Below are 20,708 nucleotides of genomic sequence, written 5' to 3'. Positions count from 1 at the left end.
ACGTAGGAAATAGTGAGCAATTTTAGACCAATCCTAGGGGCCACACTGGCAGCTCTGTCTGGCTGAACACAGGGACAGTATTGCTTTGGGCTAAGTGCTAATGTCAGCATGCTAATATGGTCAAAATTACAATGAAAACAGACCAAAATTCAGGGGGATCACTGAAGTGATAACAGTTCATCCTGTGGGAAACCTCACGTTCTATGGCGATCCATCTGACGGTGGTTGGGATAAAGCATCATCTAATTTCATGTAATCTAATAATACTGCAGCCTGAGGAAGAGCACCGACCCAGCAGATGATGACTGATAGTAGCATGCACACTATTCCATCTGTGTGCTTTCATAACACTGAGGTGAAGAACTCATCCAGGAGAAAATGAAAATCTTGTGACTGTGTGAGTCAGAAGTTAGTGATGGAGAATAAGTCTCTTGAGGACAAACAGCTGTGATTGGAAGAGTGCCTGTGTGTGTAAGAGAGGGATGCTGTAAACACTGAAAACATTCTATCCGAGTAGGGGGAGACCTCTCGTATGGCTGGGATCCACTCTTACATAATACTGAGGCAGCAGCCTGTTGTGTGAACACTGTATGCACTTCGGGAAAACAGAACCAAGATATAGTTGAGGCTTGAGGCCACATTACATCATCGTTCAACCATTATTTTCCCGCAATCTGCCCTGAAACAGGATGTGACGTCATGCTTCTGATGTGGGGAATACATAAACATCGGTTCGCTATCACAGACTGTAGACGGTGTGCGAGTGTATCATGGCTAAAGGAATGTAAGGAGGGTCCACGCAAAAGATTCATTTAAAATGAACAATTTATTCAACACAAAACACTGAAACGGTGCGGAGGGGATCGACAGACAGACTCGCTTGTTTTTCATGGCTGTAAATATAATTGTTGGAATGCTGTTAAGCATTCCAACTATTGTTCTTCGAATCTTTATTCTTCTTTTTATTGTTGGAATGCTGTTAAGCATTCCAACTATTGTTCTTCGAATCTTTATTCAACTTCTTCAACTTCTTCAACTTCTATTTCTTCCGTACGTATTTTGCTACTTAACTCCTTCCACAGTTTTTAAGCTACAGAAACCGTTCAAATATCAAAATGTTCAGCTCTTTCAGCTCATGTGTGCTATGACTTTTCATATTCATAACCTTTAAACTTTATGAATTATTAAGCTTTTTGCACATTTTTTTTTTGAATGGGTTTCTATGGAGAAAATGTTCAAATCCTCTTCAACTTTCAAATCCTTCTACTTCCTCATACTTTCAGCTACAGACACCATTTAAACTTTAAAATGTTGAGAAAACCCTGATCTATTGCCGCATTATTCAGCTTTTTGATATCTTTTATACTTTTTGAACTGCAGCAATTTAATTTTTATGATTTTTTCAGCCCTTTTCTGACTTTATAATGGGTGTGTATTGCGCAGTTTAGAGTGCGTGATGTCACCGCTAGAGTGAAGAGCAGCTTGAGATTCTTGTGAAAAAAACATTTGTCTTTTGCCACTGTGTCCACAATCTTCACTCTTCATGCATCATTTCTGGATGTAGAAGTAGCTAATCTTGTCCTTGTCGTAGACAAATGACTGTGGAATCCCACAGATTTACACATTTGACACAGAAGCCTGTAATTGAGAGGAAAACCAACTTTCTGCTCCATAGAGACCAATGTTAAATTTAGCTTCAAAAACATCTTCCACAGAACACGGTACCCCATTTCTAAATCGCCAGTTCAGCCACATTTTTTACACTACAGACACAATTTTTACAGGATCTGTTCTTCAACTCTTCCTTCCTCTCATTTATTAATATCGGAGCAATAGGAGCTACAGTTATGGGAGTTTTGAGGATTTGTTTGAGAGGTGTTTCCCTGTTTAATCTCCATGAAAAGGCTGCAAGGACACAGGTGTTTCTGATTAAGCTCATTAGTGATGTTGATAAACACACAGACTCACAGACACACACGCACTCCTCTATCTCTCTCTCTCTCTGTGTCTCTCTCTCTCTGTGTCTCTCTCTCATAGTCATTCAGGTTCTTAGAGATCTTTAGAGGATCCCCCCCCCCCACACACACACACCCCATTTTAAAATAAAAGCCCCACAGAATGAATTCTAACTGAAATGCTTATGATGAAGCCTGACATTTAATAACCTGTTTATGTTTATCTAACATTATGAGTCCATCTCCTCTCCCCTTATCTCCCCCCCCCACACCCCATTTCAAAATAAAAGCCCCACAGAATGAATTCTAACTGAAATGCTTGTGATGAAGCCTGTCATTTAATAACCTGTTTGTGTTAATCTAACAATATGAGTCCATCTCTTCTCCCCTTCTCCCCCCCACACCCCATTTCAAAATAAAAGCCCCACAGAGTGAAATATAACTGAAATGCTTGTGATGAAGCCTGTCATTTAATAACCTCTGTTTATGTGTCAAACATTATGATTATGTCTCCTCTCCCCCCCACCCAGCCCCACCCTTTCAAAATAAAAGCCCCATGGATTAACTGTATGTAAACATTAAGCTCAAAATTAGACTTTTTCAAATACTGCCATTACTATTACTACTACTGTTATATTATATACTACGACCACTACTACAGCTATTACTACTTCTACTTCTACTACTTCTTCTAAATACTAATACTTTTACTACTAATGATACTTCTACTACAACTACAACTTCTACGACTACTATTACAAATATCACTACTGCTACTACTTATTATAATGCTACTAATACTTCTACTACTAATAATACTTCCACTACAACTACAACTTCTAGTACTACTACTACAAATATCACTACTGCTGACATTTTTTAAGCCACAGAAACCATTCGAATATCAAAATGTTCAGCTCTTTCAGGAGAGGGGTGATATGACTTTTCATATTTGTAATCTTTAAATTCTTTGAATTATTAAGCTATTTGCAATTTTCTTTTGAATGGGATCTCTATGGAGAAAATCTTCAAATCCTGTTAAACTTCTTCAACTTTCAAAGCCTTCTTCTTCTCATACTTTCAGCTACATATGACTTCATGTTTGTAATCTTTCAACTTTTTGAATTATTAAGCTTTTTGCAATTTTTTTTTTAATTGGATAGCTATTTTCAGCAATGTTTTTGAGATTCACTTCAGCTTTCAGCATTCCAACGCATTTTCAGCAGGAAATGCATTTTCTAGTTGTTGGAATGCTGTTAAGCATTCCAACTATTGTTATCCTGTTTCTCTTTCTTCAACTTCTTCAACTTCTTCTATTTCTTCCGTACGTTTTTTGCTACTTATCTCCTTCCACATTTTTTAAGCTACAGAAACCGTTCAAATATCAAAATGTTCAGCTCATTAAGGACACGTGTGCTATGACTTTTCATATTTCTAACCTTTAAACTTTATGAATTATTAAGCTTTTTGCATTTTTTTTTTTGAATGGGTTTCAATGGAGAAAATGTTCAAATCCTCTTCAACTTTCAAATCCTTCTACTTCCTCATACTTTCAGCTACAGACACCATTTAAACTTTCAAATGTTGAGGAAACCCTGATCTATTGCCGCATTATTCAGCTTTTTCATATCTTTTATACTTTTTGAACTGTCCCATTTGAACTTTTATGATTTTTTCACTCCTTTTCTGACTTTATAATGGGTGTGTATTGCGCAGCTTAGAGTGTGTGATGTCACCGCTAGAGTGAAGAGCAGCTTGAGATTCTTGTGAAAAAAACATTTGTCTTTTGCCACTGTGTCCACAATCTTCACTCTTCATGCATAATTTCTGGATGTAGAAGTAGCTAATCTTGTCCTTGTCGTAGACAAATGACTGTGGAATCCCACAGATTTACACATTTGGCACAGAAGCCTGTAATTGAGAGGAAAACCAACTTTCTGCTCCATAGAGACCAATGTTAAATTTTGCTTCAAAAACATCTTCCACAGAACACGGTACCCCATTTCTAAATCGCCAGTTCAGCCACATTTTTTACACTACAGACACAATTTTTACAGGATCTGTTCTTCAACTCATCTTTCCTGTCATTTATTAATATCGGAGCAATAGGAGCTACGGTTATGGGAGTTTTGAGGATTTGTTTGAGAGGTGTTTCCCTGTTTAATCTCCATGAAAAGGCTGCAAGGACACAGGTGTTTCTGATTAAGCTCATTAGTGATGTTGATAAACACAGACTCACAGACACACACGCTCCTCTCTCTCTCTCTCTCTCTCTCTCTCTCTCTCTCTCTCTCTCTCTCTCTCTCTCTCTCTCTCTCTCTATACAGTCATTCAGGTCTTAGAGCTTTTTTACAGGACCCCCCCCCCCCATTTTAAAATAAAAGCCACACACATGATTTAGAGATATACGTGATCAGCTCAGCCAATCAAATATGGGTATTCTGATAAGTTTCCTGATTCGAGTGACATTTACACACACCGCGACACAAGAGGGAGAGACGAGGAAAGACATGGCAGAGCAGGACAATAGTCATGTAAGCTGTAAATGATAAAACAGGACAATCTCCAAATGAGAAAGATTGCCAGAGAAATCAGTCTCTCACTCACTCACTCACTCACCCTCTCTCTCTCTCTCTCTCTCTCTCTCTCTCTCTCTCTCTCTCTCTGTCTGTGTCTCTCTCTCATACAGTCATTCAGGTCTTAGAGATTTTAAGAGGACTCCCCCCCCCCACACACACACCCCATTTTAAAGTAAAGGCCCCACAAAATTAATTCTAACTTAAATGCTTGTGATGAAGCCTGTCATTTAATAACCTGTTTATGTTTATCTAACATTATGATTATGTCTCCTCTATTTAACTCTATTTAAATATTAAGCTGAAAATCAGGCTTTTTTGTTGAAGTAATGAATGCTCTTACTAATACTGCGACAACTACTACTATTGCTGCTAATATTTCTAGTATTACTACTACTACTGCTGCTACTACTACTACTACTACTACTTCTACTACAACTTTTGCTGTTGCTACGATTACTACTGCTATTACTGCTACCATCAATAGTATTACTACCACTACTGCTATTACTACCACTACTACTATTACTTATACTACAACTGCTATTCATGCGACTACCAGTACTAATACTACTACAGCTATTAGTACGACTGCTACTAGTACTACTACTACTGCTATTACTGCTACTTCAAATACTGCCATTACTATTACTACTACTACTACTTATACTACTACTGTTATATTAAATACTACGACCACTACTACAGCTATTACTTCTACTACCGATACTATTACTTCTTCTAAATACTAATACTTCTACTACTAATGATACTTCTACTACAACTACAACTTATAGTACTACTAATACTACAAATATCACTACTGCTGACATTTTTTAAGCCACAGAAACCGTTCGAATATCAAAATGTTCAGCTCTTTCAGGAGAGGGGTGCTTTGACTTTTCATATTTGTAATCTTTTAACTTTTTGAAATATTAAGCTATTTGCAATTTTCTTTTGAATGGGATCTCTATGGAGAAAATCTTCAAATCCTGTTAAACTTCTTCAACTTTCAAAGCCTTCTTCTTCCTCATACTTTCAGCTACAGACACCATAGTTAGACATTTCAACTAGAAGGGTTTTCAGCAGTGCAGTTTAAATGCTTTCGGCCTTCAACATTTTTCAGATGGGTAGTCTCCCATTTCTTAATTTTCAGCAATGTTTTTGAGATTCATTTCAGCTTTCAGCATTCCAACGCATTTTCAGCAGGAAATGCATTTTCTAGTTATTGTTGGAATGCTGTTAAGCATTCCAACTATTGTTCTTCGAATCTTTATTCAACTTCACTCAACTATTTCTTCCGTACATTTTTTGAAACTCTTCTTCTTCTTCATTTTTTAAGCTACAGAAACCATTCAACTATCAAAATGTTCAGCTCTTTCAGCTCATGGGTGCTATATCTCTTCATATTTATAATCTTTAAACTTTTTAAATTATTAAGCTTTTTGCAATTTTTATTTTCAATGGGATGTCTATGGAGACATTTTTCAAATCCTCTTAAACTTCTTCAACTTTCAAATCCTTCTACTTCCTCATACGTTCAGCTACAGACACCATTTAAACTTTAAAATGTTTAGAAAACCTTGATCTATTGCCACATGATTCAGCTTTTTGATATCTTTTACACTTTTTGAACTGCAGCAATTTAACTTTTATGATTTTTTCAGTCCTTTTCTGACTTTATAATGGGTGTGTATTGCGCAGCTTAGAGTGCGTGATGTCACCGCTAGAGTGAAGAGCAGCTTGAGATTCTTGTGAAAAAAAGATTTGTGTTTTGCCACTGTGTCCACAATCTTCACTCTTCATGCATAATTTCTGGATGTAGAAGTAGCTAATCTTGTCCTTGTCGTAGACAAATGACTGTGGAATCCCACAGACTTACACATTTGGCTCAAGGAGCCGCAGAGCGACATGAACTCCAACAAACTGCTCCATTAGACTCCATGTTAAATCTGACCACTCATTTCTCAAAGAAAGCAGACGGTACCAGTTTTGTATATTGCTCTGCAGCTCACATTTTTAACACCACAAACATAAAAAACACATTACCGCGTTCGGCAGAGTCTTATCTTTCTCACGGTATCCATATTGGCACTCAGACTCCCGCTTTTTGTTAAAAGGGGCTTTGTTCAAAATCACTGTTTACTGTAATGTTTCTTAATCAGTCTGCCTCTAACACCAGGTGCGTCGTCACCATGGCAACCAGTTACACACGCACGCAGGCTCTCTCTCTCTCTCTCTCTCTGTCTGTCTCTCTCTCTGTCTCTCTCTCTCTCTCTCTCTCTCTCTCTCTCTCTCTCTCATACAGTCATTCAGGTCTAATAGATTTTAAGAGGACTTTCCACCCCCCCACCCCATTTCAAAATAAAAGCCCCAGAGAGTGAACTCTACCTGAAATGCTTGTGATGAAACCTGTCATTTAATAACCTCTGTTTATGTGTGTCAAACATTATGATTATGTCTCTTCTCCCCCCCCAGTCCCACCCTTTCAAAATAAAAGCCCCACAGAGTGAAATCTAACTGGAATGCTTTTGATGAAGACTGTCATTTAATAACCTGTGTTTCATACATTCTGATTCTGTCTCCTCTCCTTTCTCCCCCACCCAGCCCCACTCTTTCAAAATAAAAGCCTCATGGATTAACTGTATTTAAACGTTAAGCTCAAAATTAGGCTTTTTTGTTGAAAAACTTAATGCTCTGACTAATACTGCGACAACTACTACTGCTGCTGCTAATTTAGTATTACTACTACTACTACTACTGCTACTACTTCTACTATAACTTTTGCTGTTGCTAATATTACTACTACTACTACTGCTACTGCTATTACTGCTACCATCAATATTATTACTACCACCACTGCTATTACTACCACTACTACTATTACTTATACTACAACTGCTACTACTACTACTGCTTTTCATGCTACTACAAGTAGTATTACTACTACGGCTATTAGTACAACTGCTACTAGTACTACTACCACTGCTACTTCTTCTACTGCCATTACTATTACTACTATAACTACTTCTACTACTATTGTTATATTAAATACTACGACCAATACTAAAACTATTACTACGACTACTGATACTACTACTTCTACTACTTCTTCTAATTACTAATACTTCTACTACTACCAATACAACTACAACTTCTACTACAACTTCTACTACTACAAATATCACTACAGGACTTTTCCCTTTCAAAATGTTCAGCTCTTTCAGGAGAGGGGTGCTTTGACTTTTCATATTTGTAATCTTTTAACTTTTTTGAAATATTAAGCTATTTGCAATTTTCTGTTGAATGGGATCTCTATGGAGAAAATCTTCAAATCCTGTTATACTTCTTCAACTTTCAAAGCCTTCTTCTCCCTCATACATTCAGTTACAGACACCATAGTTAGACATTTCAACTAGAAGGGTTTTCAGCAGTGCAGTTTAAATGCTTTCGGGCTTCAACATTTTTCAGACGGGTAGTCTCCCATTTCTTAATTTTCAGCAATATCTTTACAATTAATTTCAGCTTTCAGCATTCCAACGCATTTTCAGCAGGAAATGCATTTTCTAGTTCAACTTCTTCAACTTCTATTTCTTCCGTACGTATTTTGCTACTTAACTCCTTCCACAGTTTTTAAGCTACAGAAACCGTTCGAATATCAAAATGTTCAGCTCTTTCAGCTCATGTGTGCTATGACTTTTCATATTCATAACCTTTAAACTTTATGAATTATTAAGCTTTTTGCACATTTTTTTTTTTTGAATGGGTTTCTATGGAGAAAATGTTCAAATCCTCTTCAACTTTCAAATCCTTCTACTTCCTCATACTTTCAGCTACAGACACCATTTAAACTTTAAAATGTTGAGAAGATCCTGATCTATTGACGCATTATTCAGCTTTTTGATATCTTTTATACTTTTTGAACTGCAGCAGTTTAACTTTTATGATTTTTTCAGCCCTTTTCTGCTTTTATAATGGGTGTGTATTGCGCAGCTTAGAGTGCGTGATGTCACCGCTAGAGTGAAGAGCAGCTTGAGATTCTTGTGAAAAAAACATTTGTCTTTTGCCACTGTGTCCACAATCTTCACTCTTCATGCATAATTTCTGGATGTAGAAGTAGCTAATCTTGTCCTTGTCGTAGACAAATGACTGTGGAATCCCACAGATTTACACATTTGGCACAGAAGCCTGTAATTGAGAGGAAAACCAACTTTCTGCTCCATAGAGACCAATGTTAAATTTTGCTTCAAAAACATCTTCCACAGAACACGGTACCCCATTTCTAAATCGCCAGTTCAGCCACATTTTTTACACTACAGACACAATTTTTACAGGATCTGTTCTTCAACTCATCCTTCCTCTCATTTATTAATATCGGAGCAATAGGAGCTACGGTTATGGGAGTTTTGAGGATTTGTTTGAGAGGTGTTTCCCTGTTTAATCTCCATGAAAAGGCTGCAAGGACACAGGTGTTTCTGATGAAGCTCATTAGTGATGTTGATAAACACACAGACTCAGACACACGCACACTCCTCTCTCTCTCTCTCTCTCTGTATGTCTCTCTCCCTCTATCTCTGTATGTCTCTCTCTCTGTATCTCTCATACAGTCATTCAGGTCTTACAGCTTTTTACAGGACTCCCCTCCCCCCACTCCATTTTAAAATAAAAGCCCCACAGAGTGAATTCTAACTGGAATGCTTGTGATGAAGCCTGTCATTTAATAACCTCTGTATGTGTGTTTCATACTTTCTGATTCTGTCTCCTCCTCCTCTCTCCCCCACCCAGCCCCACCCTTTCAAAATAAAAGCCCCATGGATTAACTGTATGTAAACATTAAGCTCAAAATTAGACTTTTTCAAATACTGCCATTACTATTACTACTACTACTGTTATATTATATACTACGACCACTACTACAGCTATTACTACTACTACTTCTACTACTTCTTCTAAATACTAATACTTCTACTACTAATGATACTTCTACTACAACTACAACTTCTACGACTACTATTACAAATATCACTACTGCTACTACTTATTATAATGCTACCAATACTTCCACTACTAATAATACTTCTACTACAACTACAACTTCTAGTACTACTTCTACAAATATCACTACTGCTGACATTTTTTAAGCCACAGAAACCATTCGAATATCAAAATGTTCAGCTCTTTCAGGAGAGGGGTGATATGACTTTTCATATTTGTAATCTTTAAATTCTTTGAATTATTAAGCTATTTGCAATTTTCTTTTGAATGGGATCTCTATGGAGAAAATCTTCAAATCCTGTTAAACTTCTTCAACTTTCAAAGCCTTCTTCTCATACTTTCAGCTACATATGACTTCATATTTGTAATCTTTCAACTTTTTGAATTATTAAGCTTTTTGCAATTTTTTTTAAATTGGATATCTATTTTCAGCAATGTTTTTGAGATTCATTTCAGCTTTCAGCATTCCAACGCATTTTCAGCAGGAAATGCATTTTCTAGTTCAACTTCTTCAACTTCTATTTCTTCCGTACGTATTTTGCTACTTAACTCCTTCCACAGTTTTTAAGCTACAGAAACCGTTCGAATATCAAAATGTTCAGCTCTTTCAGCTCATGTGTGCTATGACTTTTCATATTCATAACCTTTAAACTTTATGAATTATTAAGCTTTTTGCACATTTTTTTTTTGAATGGGTTTCTATGGAGAAAATGTTCAAATCCTCTTCAACTTTCAAATCCTTCTACTTCCTCATACTTTCAGCTACAGACACCATTTAAACTTTAAAATGTTGAGAAAACCCTGATCTATTGCCGCATTATTCAGCTTTTTGATATCTTTTATACTTTTTGAACTGCAGCAATTTAATTTTTATGATTTTTTCAGCCCTTTTCTGACTTTATAATGGGTGTGTATTGCGCAGCTTAGAGTGCGTGATGTCACCGCTAGAGTGAAGAGCAGCTTGAGATTCTTGTGAAAAAAACATTTGTCTTTTGCCACTGTGTCCACAATCTTCACTCTTCATGCATCATTTCTGGATGTAGAAGTAGCTAATCTTGTCCTTGTCGTAGACAAATGACTGTGGAATCCCACAGATTTACACATTTGACACAGAAGCCTGTAATTGAGAGGAAAACCAACTTTCTGCTCCATAGAGACCAATGTTAAATTTAGCTTCAAAAACATCTTCCACAGAACACGGTACCCCATTTCTAAATCGCCAGTTCAGCCACATTTTTTACACTACAGACACAATTTTTACAGGATCTGTTCTTCAACTCTTCCTTCCTCTCATTTATTAATATCGGAGCAATAGGAGCTACGGTTATGGGAGTTTTGAGGATTTGTTTGAGAGGTGTTTCCCTGTTTAATCTCCATGAAAAGGCTGCAAGGACACAGGTGTTTCTGATCAAGCTCATTAGTGATGTTGATAAACACACAGACTCACAGACACACACACACACTCCTCTATCTCTCTCTCTCTCTCTCTCTGTATGTCTCTCTCCCTCTATCTCTGTATGTCTCTCTCTCTGTGTGTCTCTCTCATACAGTCATTCAGGTTCTTAGAGATCTTTAGAGGATCCCCCCCCACACACACCCCATTTTAAAATAAAAGCCCCACAGAATGATTTCTAACTGAAATGCTTATGATGAAGCCTGACATTTAATAACCTGTTTGTGTTTATCTAACATTATGAGTCCATCTCTCCCCCCCCCCCCCCCCACTTCAAAATAAAAGCCCCAGAGTGAATTCTAACTGAAATGCTTGTGATGAAGCCTGTCATTTAATAACCTCTGTTTATGTGTCAAACATTATGATTATGTCTCCCCCCCCACCCAGCCCCACCCTTTCAAAATAAAAGCCCCATGGATTAACTGTATGTAAACATTAAGCTCAAAATTAGACTTTTTCAAATACTGCCATTACTATTACTACTACTGTTATATTATATACTACGACCACTACTACAGCTATTACTACTACTACTTCTAAATACTAATACTTCTACTACTAATGATACTTCTACTACATCTACAACTTCTAGTACTACTACTACAAATATCACTACTGCTGACATTTTTTAAGCCACAGAAACCATTCGAATATCAAAATGTTCAGCTCTTTCAGGAGAGGGGTGATATGACTTTTCATATTTGTAATCTTTAAATTCTTTGAAATATTAAGCTATTTGCAATTTTCTTTTGAATGGGATCTCTATGGAGAAAATCTTCAAATCCTGTTAAATTTCTTCAACTTTCAAAGCCTTCTTCTTCTCATACTTTCAGCTACATATGACTTCATATTTGTAATCTTTCAACTTTTTGAATTATTAAGCTTTTTGCAATTTTTTTTAAATTGGATATCTATTTTCAGCAATGTTTTTGAGATTCATTTCAGCTTTCAGCATTCCAACGCATTTTCAGCAGGAAATGCATTTTCTAGTTATTATTATATTTCTTCCGTCCCACCTCTTCTGCTCCTTCATATTTTAAGCTACAGAAACCGTTCAACTATCAAAATGTTCAGCTCTTTAATGACATTTATGCTATGACTTTTCATATTTCTATCTCTTATGCTTTATGAATTATTAAGCTTTTTGCAATTTTTATTTTGAATGGGATTTCAATGGAGAAAATGTTCAAATCCTCTTAAACTTCTTCAACTTTCAAATCCTTCAACTTCCTCATATTTTCAGCTACAGACACCATTTCAACTTTAAAATGTTGAGAAAACCTTGAGCTATTGCCACATTATTCAGCATTTTTATATCTTTTACACTTTTTGAACTGCAGCAATTGAACTTTTATGATTTTTCAGCCCTTTTATGACTTTATAATGGGTGTGTATTGCGCAGCTTAGAGTGCGTGATGTCACCGCTAGAGTGAAGAGCAGCTTGAGATTCTTGTGAAAAAATGATTTGTGTTTTGGCACTGTGTCCACAATCTTCACTCTTCATGCATAATTTCTGGATTTAAACGTAGCTAATATTGTCCTTGTCGTAGACAAATGACTGTGGAATCCCACAGATTTACACATTTGGCACAGAAGCCTGTAATTGAGTGGAAACCCAACTTTCTGCTCCATAGAGACCAATGTTAAATTTTGCTTCAAAAACATCTTCCACAGAACACGGTACCCCATTTCTAGATCGCCAGTTCAGCCACATTTTTTACACTACAGACACAATTTTTACAGGATCTGTTCTTCAACTCATCCTTCCTCTCATTTATTAATATCGGAGCAATAGGAGCTACGGTTATGGGAGTTTTGAGGATTTGTTTGAGAGGTGTTTCCCTGTTTAATCTCCATGAAAAGGCTGCAAGGACACAGGTGTTTCTGATTAAGCTCATTAGTGATGTTGATAAACACACAGACTCACAGACACACACACTCCTCTCTCTCTATCTCTCTGTGTGTCTCTCTCTCTCTCTGTGTCTCTCTCTCTTCCTCTCTCTCTGTGTCTCTCTCTCATACAGTCATTCAGGTTCTTAGAGATCTTTAGAGGATCCCCCCCCCCCCCCCACACACACACCCCATTTTAAAATAAAAGCCCCACAGAGTGAAATATAACTGAAATGCTTGTGATGAAGCCTGTCATTTAATAACCTCTGTTTATGTGTCAAACATTATGATTATGTCTCCTCTCGCCCCCACCCAGCCCCACCCTTTCAAAATAAAAGCCCCATGGATTAACTGTATGTAAACATTAAGCTCAAAATTTGACTTTTTCAAATACTGCCATTACTATTACTACTACTACTACTGTTATATTATATACTACGACCACTACTACAGCTATTACTACTACTACTTCTACTACTTCTTCTAAATACTAATACTTCTACTACTAATGATACTTCTACTACAACTACAACTACTACTATTACAAATATCACTACTGCTACTACTTATTATAATGCTACTAATACTTCTACGACAACTACAACTTCTAGTACTACTACTACAAATATCACTACTGCTGACATTTTTTAAGCCACAGAAACCATTCGAATATCAAAATGTTCAGCTCTTTCAGGAGAGGGGTGATATGACTTTTCATATTTGTAATCTTTAAATTCTTTGAATTATTAAGCTATTTGCAATTTTCTTTTGAATGGGATCTCTATGGAGAAAATCTTCAAATCCTGTTAAACTTCTTCAACTTTCAAAGCCTTCTTCTTCTCATACTTTCAGCTACATATGACTTCATATTTGTAATCTTTCAACTTATTGAATTATTAAGCTTTTTGCAATTTTTTTTAAATTGGATATCTATTTTCAGCAATGTTTTTGAGATTCATTCCAGCTTTCAGCATTCCAACGCATTTTCAGCAGGAAATGCATTTTCTAGTTTTGTACCCTTATTCAATTTCCCCCTCATTGTAGCAATCCATAGACAGAAGAGACATGACAGGGAAGTGAAGGGACAATCAACGGCAGCTTCAATTCAAAGCGTATTGGATCCATATTGTCAGTATCGGCCTTTAAAGACTGGGGATAGCGGGCCTCCTGCTCATGTTGTTTGACACTCACAACTATCGGCGAGAAAGGTTGCAAAACAGTGAGAGCGAGTAAGAGAGAGAACAGAAATAGACGTCTGCAGCGCTGATCTTCACAGAGGCTTAATATTAATCCTACACCTGCTGCAAACAACTCAAGTGTTTGTTTCCATCGGTTTGAAGTAGGAGGCGTTTGAGCTTCACCATATGAGGGAATCCTGTCCGGTGGGAGGGAAGTTGTTGATCATACATCTTCTGAATAGTTTCTCCAGACTGTCTGAACACTCTTACTCTAATGTAGGTGGCTTTTGCTCATCAGTTAAGGGAGGCGGCCCATCTAGCTGATCCACATTTCACACATTCTTGTTATGGACTGTCGAAAACACAGACGTACGCTCTGTGACTTTTATTGCTTTCTAAACTTTAAAGCCCCTACAAACCCACACAGGTCTTTTCAATTATTTTGCATGATGAGCGTTCTTTTTAGGACCGTGTGTACTGGGATCTCCCTCACTCTCCTGTTGGCTTTATTGCACCTGTTCAGGTGAATTCAGTCATTGTCCGACCGACAGACGACACTGCCTCCTCATTCACTTCAACCACACCGCTGCTCTCTTTTAAAGTGACGGTTAATATGAACATTCTCACAGTGATAGATTCTTGCTGTGGCGCTGGTCCTGATGGTAACGGTTGCCAGGTTGACACTGGCAACCGTTTGGAGAAATTGGCAAACCAATTCTTGGCCTTTGGTTGTGATCAGTGGTAACCACTTTTTTATCATATAAATAAATAGGGACAGCAAACAGTGTGCATCTCAAAGTAAATACATCTTTTAGATTTGTTGCATTAGTGATATTTAAAAAACGGAAACAGGCAGCGCTGCACGTGCATTGGCATTGTGATTAAAAGCATACCCTGCTTTATGGTCTATGTGACTCTAAATGGACCATAATTCACTAAATGAACATCATGCTGTATTGAAGAAGACTTGAAACTAGAGACTGAGACCATAAACTCATGTTTACTGAGGTAATAAATCAAGAGAGAAGTAGAGTCATCTTCTCATATTTTTCTCAGATGACGTATTTTTGTTGGCCAACAGGAAGTTAGCAGTGACCATGTGCAGCTTCCTGGGGTCTTGACGTCACAGTGAGGGTGCCAGATTACCGTGCCTGTACTGAGACCAACACCAAAACTTGGACGCATCTACTATGTCTGGCAACTGGAAACATAGCCAGAGACGCGGCACAGAAGTCCTGGGTGGATAAATACACTGTTGTTATAAAACAACAAGAAAGAAAAATAAATAGTTCCGGCATTATAACTCCTCCAAAACCACAAATAGTTGATTTGCATTTTGGTTTCTGCACGGATTAAAGAAACAAGAGAAAACATGTTATATCATCGGTATGATATCTCTGGCTGTATCGCTGGTTGCCAGATCTCTGTACAGGCACGATGGTACAAACGCTGGCAGCCTCACTGTGATGTTAAGACTCGAGGAAGCCAGGCTCATAATTATGAAACAGTAAAGCAAAACTTCCACTTTCTAAATCAAACATATGACTGCGTGAAAATCATGAGATACTAAGTTAACTTTGATAAAGTTAACTTACATTATTTTATCAAATTACTGTGACCAAGAAATGTAGAGGGCAAAACAAACGTGTTATTGCTGATTTATCTGCAATGAGCTCATATCAGCCGATATGTCAGTCTGGACAATTTATAAACATAAACATGTTCTATACATCGTTCTATATGTCATGTACAGTCTGCTCCTGCTCCTCTCTGCATTATATAAGTAATATAATGTATGTTTGTGTGCCTGGGGGGGGGGGGGGGGGGGGCATGACTGTAGCACAGAACAAGCCCAGTGCATCAATCCTGGATGAACACCCTCTATGACGGGATCAGAGACATAAACGTGTTGATACTGGTTCAGTGCGTGCCATACTTCTTGGATCGTACAGAACAGAGTGACGGGAAAGGTGGGCCACTATACAAGCCGGGGCTGGAGGATGACACACGCTGACTGCACCGTGAGTAATGGGAATGGTATTGAAGGAGCTCCTGCAGCACCACGACTGAAGCAGTCGGACCAACAGCGTACGACTGTTCTCTAGGACTCTAGGATACATTGGGTGGGGAATGTTTTGCTCCAAACCCTAAGGTTCCCCATCAGTATGCCCCATTGTATATATTAAATGGTGGAGACATTTGTTAGACCAGGGCTAAGTATTGAACCTCAGATATTCAGTCTCGTACAGAAAGTTGCCTCCGAATGTCTTCTTCTTGTTGACTTAAACCGAATGCACAACTTGCTCCTCTACTTTGACGGAGTGTTGTCGTTGACACAGTCTCCTGGAAGAGCCTGCAGAGCAGCAGTCCTTGCTGCTTCAGTGCATGTCTGCTATTCTTTTTTGTAATGGACACAGTAACTAAAGCCTGCTAGACTCCACTATGAAATGTCATAAGCAGGGGCCCAACAGACCCCTCACAGGATGATCTTCAAATATTTAGATAGACAACGGCAGCAAATCCATTTGAGAAAAGTGGAACCAGAGATGTCACAATTTAAAAACAAAAGTAAACTGCAACCAACAGTTTCCCAGCAGCCACGGCGACGTTAAGGCACACCAGCAGGCACAATGGGCAAATGTTCCAGGGCCCCAAAACCCCATTCGGTCATTTGCAGAACAGCCCTTTGTAAAAGTAGTTTTAAGACCTTAATTACTTTAGTTTAAAGTCTGCTCAGATAGTGCATATGCGTAAATACATTTGCAGGGAGGAGTTTAGAAAGGGCCCAACAACAAGCTTAGCCCCAGGGCCCCCAACAGATTAAATACAACCATGAGTGACACCTACAAATGTGTTAGTTCTGTCCAACCCCTAAGATGTAGAGTGCTGCAGGAATGAGTCCTAAAACCCAGAAATGAGTCAGCATTTTTTCACTTCCGGTTCCCTGGTCTCAAAGACGACGTTTTTTTTAATGTGTTGTTTTTTTATTATAGCCTGTAATAAGATCTGTGTTTAACACAAGCTTAAGATATTTAAACATTATGAACTACAATATGAAATACGTCTTTTGAAGCTTTTAAGTGTCTTCGGAAAGGTGGATGCTAAATATCATCACGCCAACTATACACCTTCAAAGCCACGTTGTGTATGAACTCACACTCATGTGTCCGTGGTGTAGCCTAATGTGAGCTTCTTATTTCTGTGTTTATGCTTCAAAAATCGTATATGTTCATTTGTGGAGATTATCTTGCTGAACAAACCTTGTAAGTATCATGAACGTTTGTTTGGCACACAACTTTTGTTCTGCAATAATCCAAAATCAAATGGAAAAACCCCAGTGGCTTTTTGTTGAGGGAACAAGTGCGATGCTAACTTCCTGTTGGCCAACAAAAATACGTCATCTGAGAAAAATATGAGAAAATGACTCTACTTCTCTCTTGATTTATTACCTCAGTAAACATTGTACACATGAGTTTATGGTCTCAATCTCTAGTTTCAAGTCTTCTTCAATACAGCATGATGTTCATTTAGTAAGTTATGGTCCATTTAGAGTCACATAGACTATAAAGCAGGGTATGCTTTAGGGCGGGGCTTACTGTGATTGACAGGTCTCTACCACATCGCTGTCCGTTCTGGCAGTTATCCGTGTTTTTGTCTTACAACTTTAACCCTGTGTTTTCAGTTCATGAACGTTAACTGTAACTTTTTGGCCAACTTAAAATATGTTGCTCAGCCTTCGGTTGTACTTAGCTCCACCCTCTCATGTCGCTTCTGGTTGCAAAAAACTAAGATGGCGACAGCCAAAAACCAAGATGGCGACAGCCAACTCAAGTCCACAAACCAATGGGTGAAGTTGCGGTGAGTAAGAACACTACTTATATACAGTGTATGCTGTTACGGTTAGTTGTACCTGATTTGATTCATTGCAATTTTCTATTTTCTTTTTTTCAATTTTCGCACCACTAAAGTTAATAAATTAAAAAAATGAACTGGGTGAAGATAGTACTACAGCATGGCAGTACTGAGGGGAGGAATATGAGCCCCACAATAAGTTGTGCCCCAGGGCCTCTGATGACTGCTCAGAAACGTATCACTGATGGGTGGGGTGGCATGAAGCTGGATTACATTTATCATCTCATTGTTCTAAAATCCTGGCTACAGCTGTGGTGGTTCTGACGGTGTGGATGACACACATCCTTTATCCACCTGCAGAAATGATCAGTATTAAGCTCGCTTCTGCCCTAGTTGACATGATGCCACACCACATGGTAACAACTACATACGCTCAATAATAAGCAGACGCGGAAGTAATGGTGCGTGCTCTCTAGAGGAGCATCACCATATTTAGGTTTTTCACACTTCAATAATAACATAAGTAGGGCTTCCGATAAAAAGTGTGTCATTCTAACAGCACAGGTCACAGCTTGGTTGTCATTTGTATTCAAAAGCATGCAACAGCACGGTCAATGTCAACTTTCAGAAACAGTTTAGGGTGTTCGCTTCCGCCCATAAGGTAATAATGAAATAATAACAAACGAAAATATAATAGGTTCATTTCTATCGACACTAATGCTGCTTGTTGTATGAGGTGTAAGCTGAAGAACAGGGTCTGACTCCCAATGCCATGTTGTATCTGTGGCGTACATGACTTTGCCGAAAAGAAACATGTTAATATTTGTGAATGGAGTTTGGCATCACTTTCTCCTCCATGCAAGAAGGCTGTCAGTCCCGTATCATTTAAACACAACACGTTCGGGTGGCTTTGACACAAGAAACGCAGCACATATCCACTATATCAGCTAGTTACAAGTGTTATAACAGTTACTTACCATTTACTCGTGCATTCTATCGTCAGTTCTTGAAAGGAGGCAGCAAACTGGAACTTGGACGCTTTCTTTCCAGCCCGCTGAAGCCGCTTCCACACCGAAGTCATGGTCGGGCTCGTCAAATTATTCTCTCAAAGACGCGATGGACAAACGTTAACACGAAGGAAGTGCGTATCCTCTCCTCTGATTCCCTCCACCGGGACTTCACCGGGGAAATAGACCGAGAAACTCCACCTGTGTCACTGACAGCTCCACTGCGGCGGTGTGCGACCCACTCCTCATCGGCGTCCACTCCTCTACAGGCTGCAAAACAAACACACGCCTAGCAAGCTAGCGTCAAGCTAACCAGGCGGTAGCAGGAAACTGAAGAGCATGACTTCCAAAATGAAGCCCTTTTTGAACCAAAGTTGTCAAAGGTGTGTACCAAAGTCAGGATGTGTTTTTTATTTACCCGCAAAGGTGTGTATTGTGTTCCAAATTACTCAACACACTGCCATGCATACAATTCTGGGAAACAAAAGCCTTTATTCAGTTATTTAGTTGGTCAGTCTTATTTTAAAAAGCAGGTGCAGCATTACTGGAAACAGCATATAAAATACTGTACATATTCAACTAAAAGAGATGGAAAATGTTTTTATGTACAGGGTGCAGAATTTTGTTCTACGCCGCTGTTTTCTGGTAAAAAAGACAATAGAACGCAAATCTTCATCATCATCATCATCATCGAGATGGCACATTAATAAACAAATGTGTTTTTCTTCTTCCAATATGACAACTGTCCGGGTTTAGCGTTAATTTGTTAAATAACATAACGAGCATCAGCTACACATGACCAGCAGGTTTGGACATTAGGAAATTAACTAATAGTCCAACTGTGTGCAAATATTTTATTCTGGTCAATGATTGAACTAGTGAACCAGTGAACTATTAAACTTGAGCTCATTTATTTAACATTTATATATTTGATTTATAATATTTATAATTTAATTTAAAATTAGATTGTTTTCACTTGAAGGGCAGTACTTCCTGTTTCACCACAGTTTATTGTGGCTGACTTGACTCAGCTGAGATGGTTAGGCAATAAACTATACTTCGCAAGTCACACCTACAATGACTTCATGTTCTGCAGGATAATCTAATAAGAATACTAATGGGATGTTGTTGATATGCGTTGTTTAAGCTGAAGTTCTCGAAGCACAGAAATAATGACAGTTATTCAGCAATAGAGATACAAAATGATACAACAAAAATTACAGCTGTTGGAGATAGAATGCCATTATGTTCAGTGAGGTTTTTCAGAGGTTTGTCCCTAGATAGTTGTTACAGTGATTTTTCATCAGGGATAGGTGACAAACAAATTCTCCTTGCCTGAATCATTCTCCTGCAGATGACTTACAAAGAGCAGTTTGACGTGTAACAGATACAGGCCTACGCAAGCAGTCCTGTGAGCAAACAATGATTAGTGAGTTCCCATGAAGCTGTGTTTAGGGATATTATCAAGGACTGCCTGCAAAACGTAAATTACCTGTCCGTGTGTGTGTGTGTGTGTGTGTGTGTGTGTGTGTGTGTGTGTGTGTGTGTTTCCCCGTCATGAGTCCCCCTCAGCTGGAGGGACTTTTCCAGTTTAGTCCAGAGTCTATTTATAATCTGTCGCTGACACATAGAGCAGCTGAGAATATAATGTCGCCTCCGACACACACAAACACCCTGAATGATAAAAGTTAAAGATCTCATACCAAGTATTGATATTTGTATATCATACAGCGTCCTTATTGTGTTCCCAAATATAAAGTCTATTCATAGAATTACAAAACGAGGTCTTCCTCTAATGTAAA

The 20,708-nt window shown here is 38.2% G+C and overlaps 1 protein-coding gene across 14 annotated transcripts in view; it reads right to left on the bottom strand.

Moving 5' to 3' along the window:
- ehbp1l1a (EH domain binding protein 1-like 1a) overlaps window positions 1-19,187 on the bottom strand; it is a 52,280-nt gene extending 33,093 nt beyond the window's left edge. For 11 of the 14 annotated variants that reach the window (XM_076087168.1, XM_076087172.1, XM_076087175.1 and 8 more), the window contains exon 1: window positions 18,877-19,187. In XM_076087168.1, the coding sequence (XP_075943283.1) occupies window positions 18,877-18,980 (104 nt within the window). In that variant the 5' untranslated portion in view covers window positions 18,981-19,187. The remainder of the gene's footprint in view (window positions 1-18,876) is intronic. The other 3 variants (XM_076087177.1, XM_076087171.1, XM_076087179.1) reach the window with 2 other exon arrangements.
- Between the last annotated feature and the right edge of the window lie 1,521 nt (window positions 19,188-20,708).

The sequence above is a fragment of the Anarhichas minor genome, unplaced genomic scaffold (assembly GCF_050575085.1).
Source record: "Anarhichas minor isolate MPS153535 unplaced genomic scaffold, ASM5057508v1 ptg000009l, whole genome shotgun sequence".
NCBI lineage: Eukaryota > Metazoa > Chordata > Actinopteri > Perciformes > Anarhichadidae > Anarhichas > Anarhichas minor.
The sequence above is the reverse complement of the archived record's forward strand: the minus strand, read 5'-3'. Positions and strand labels throughout refer to the sequence as shown.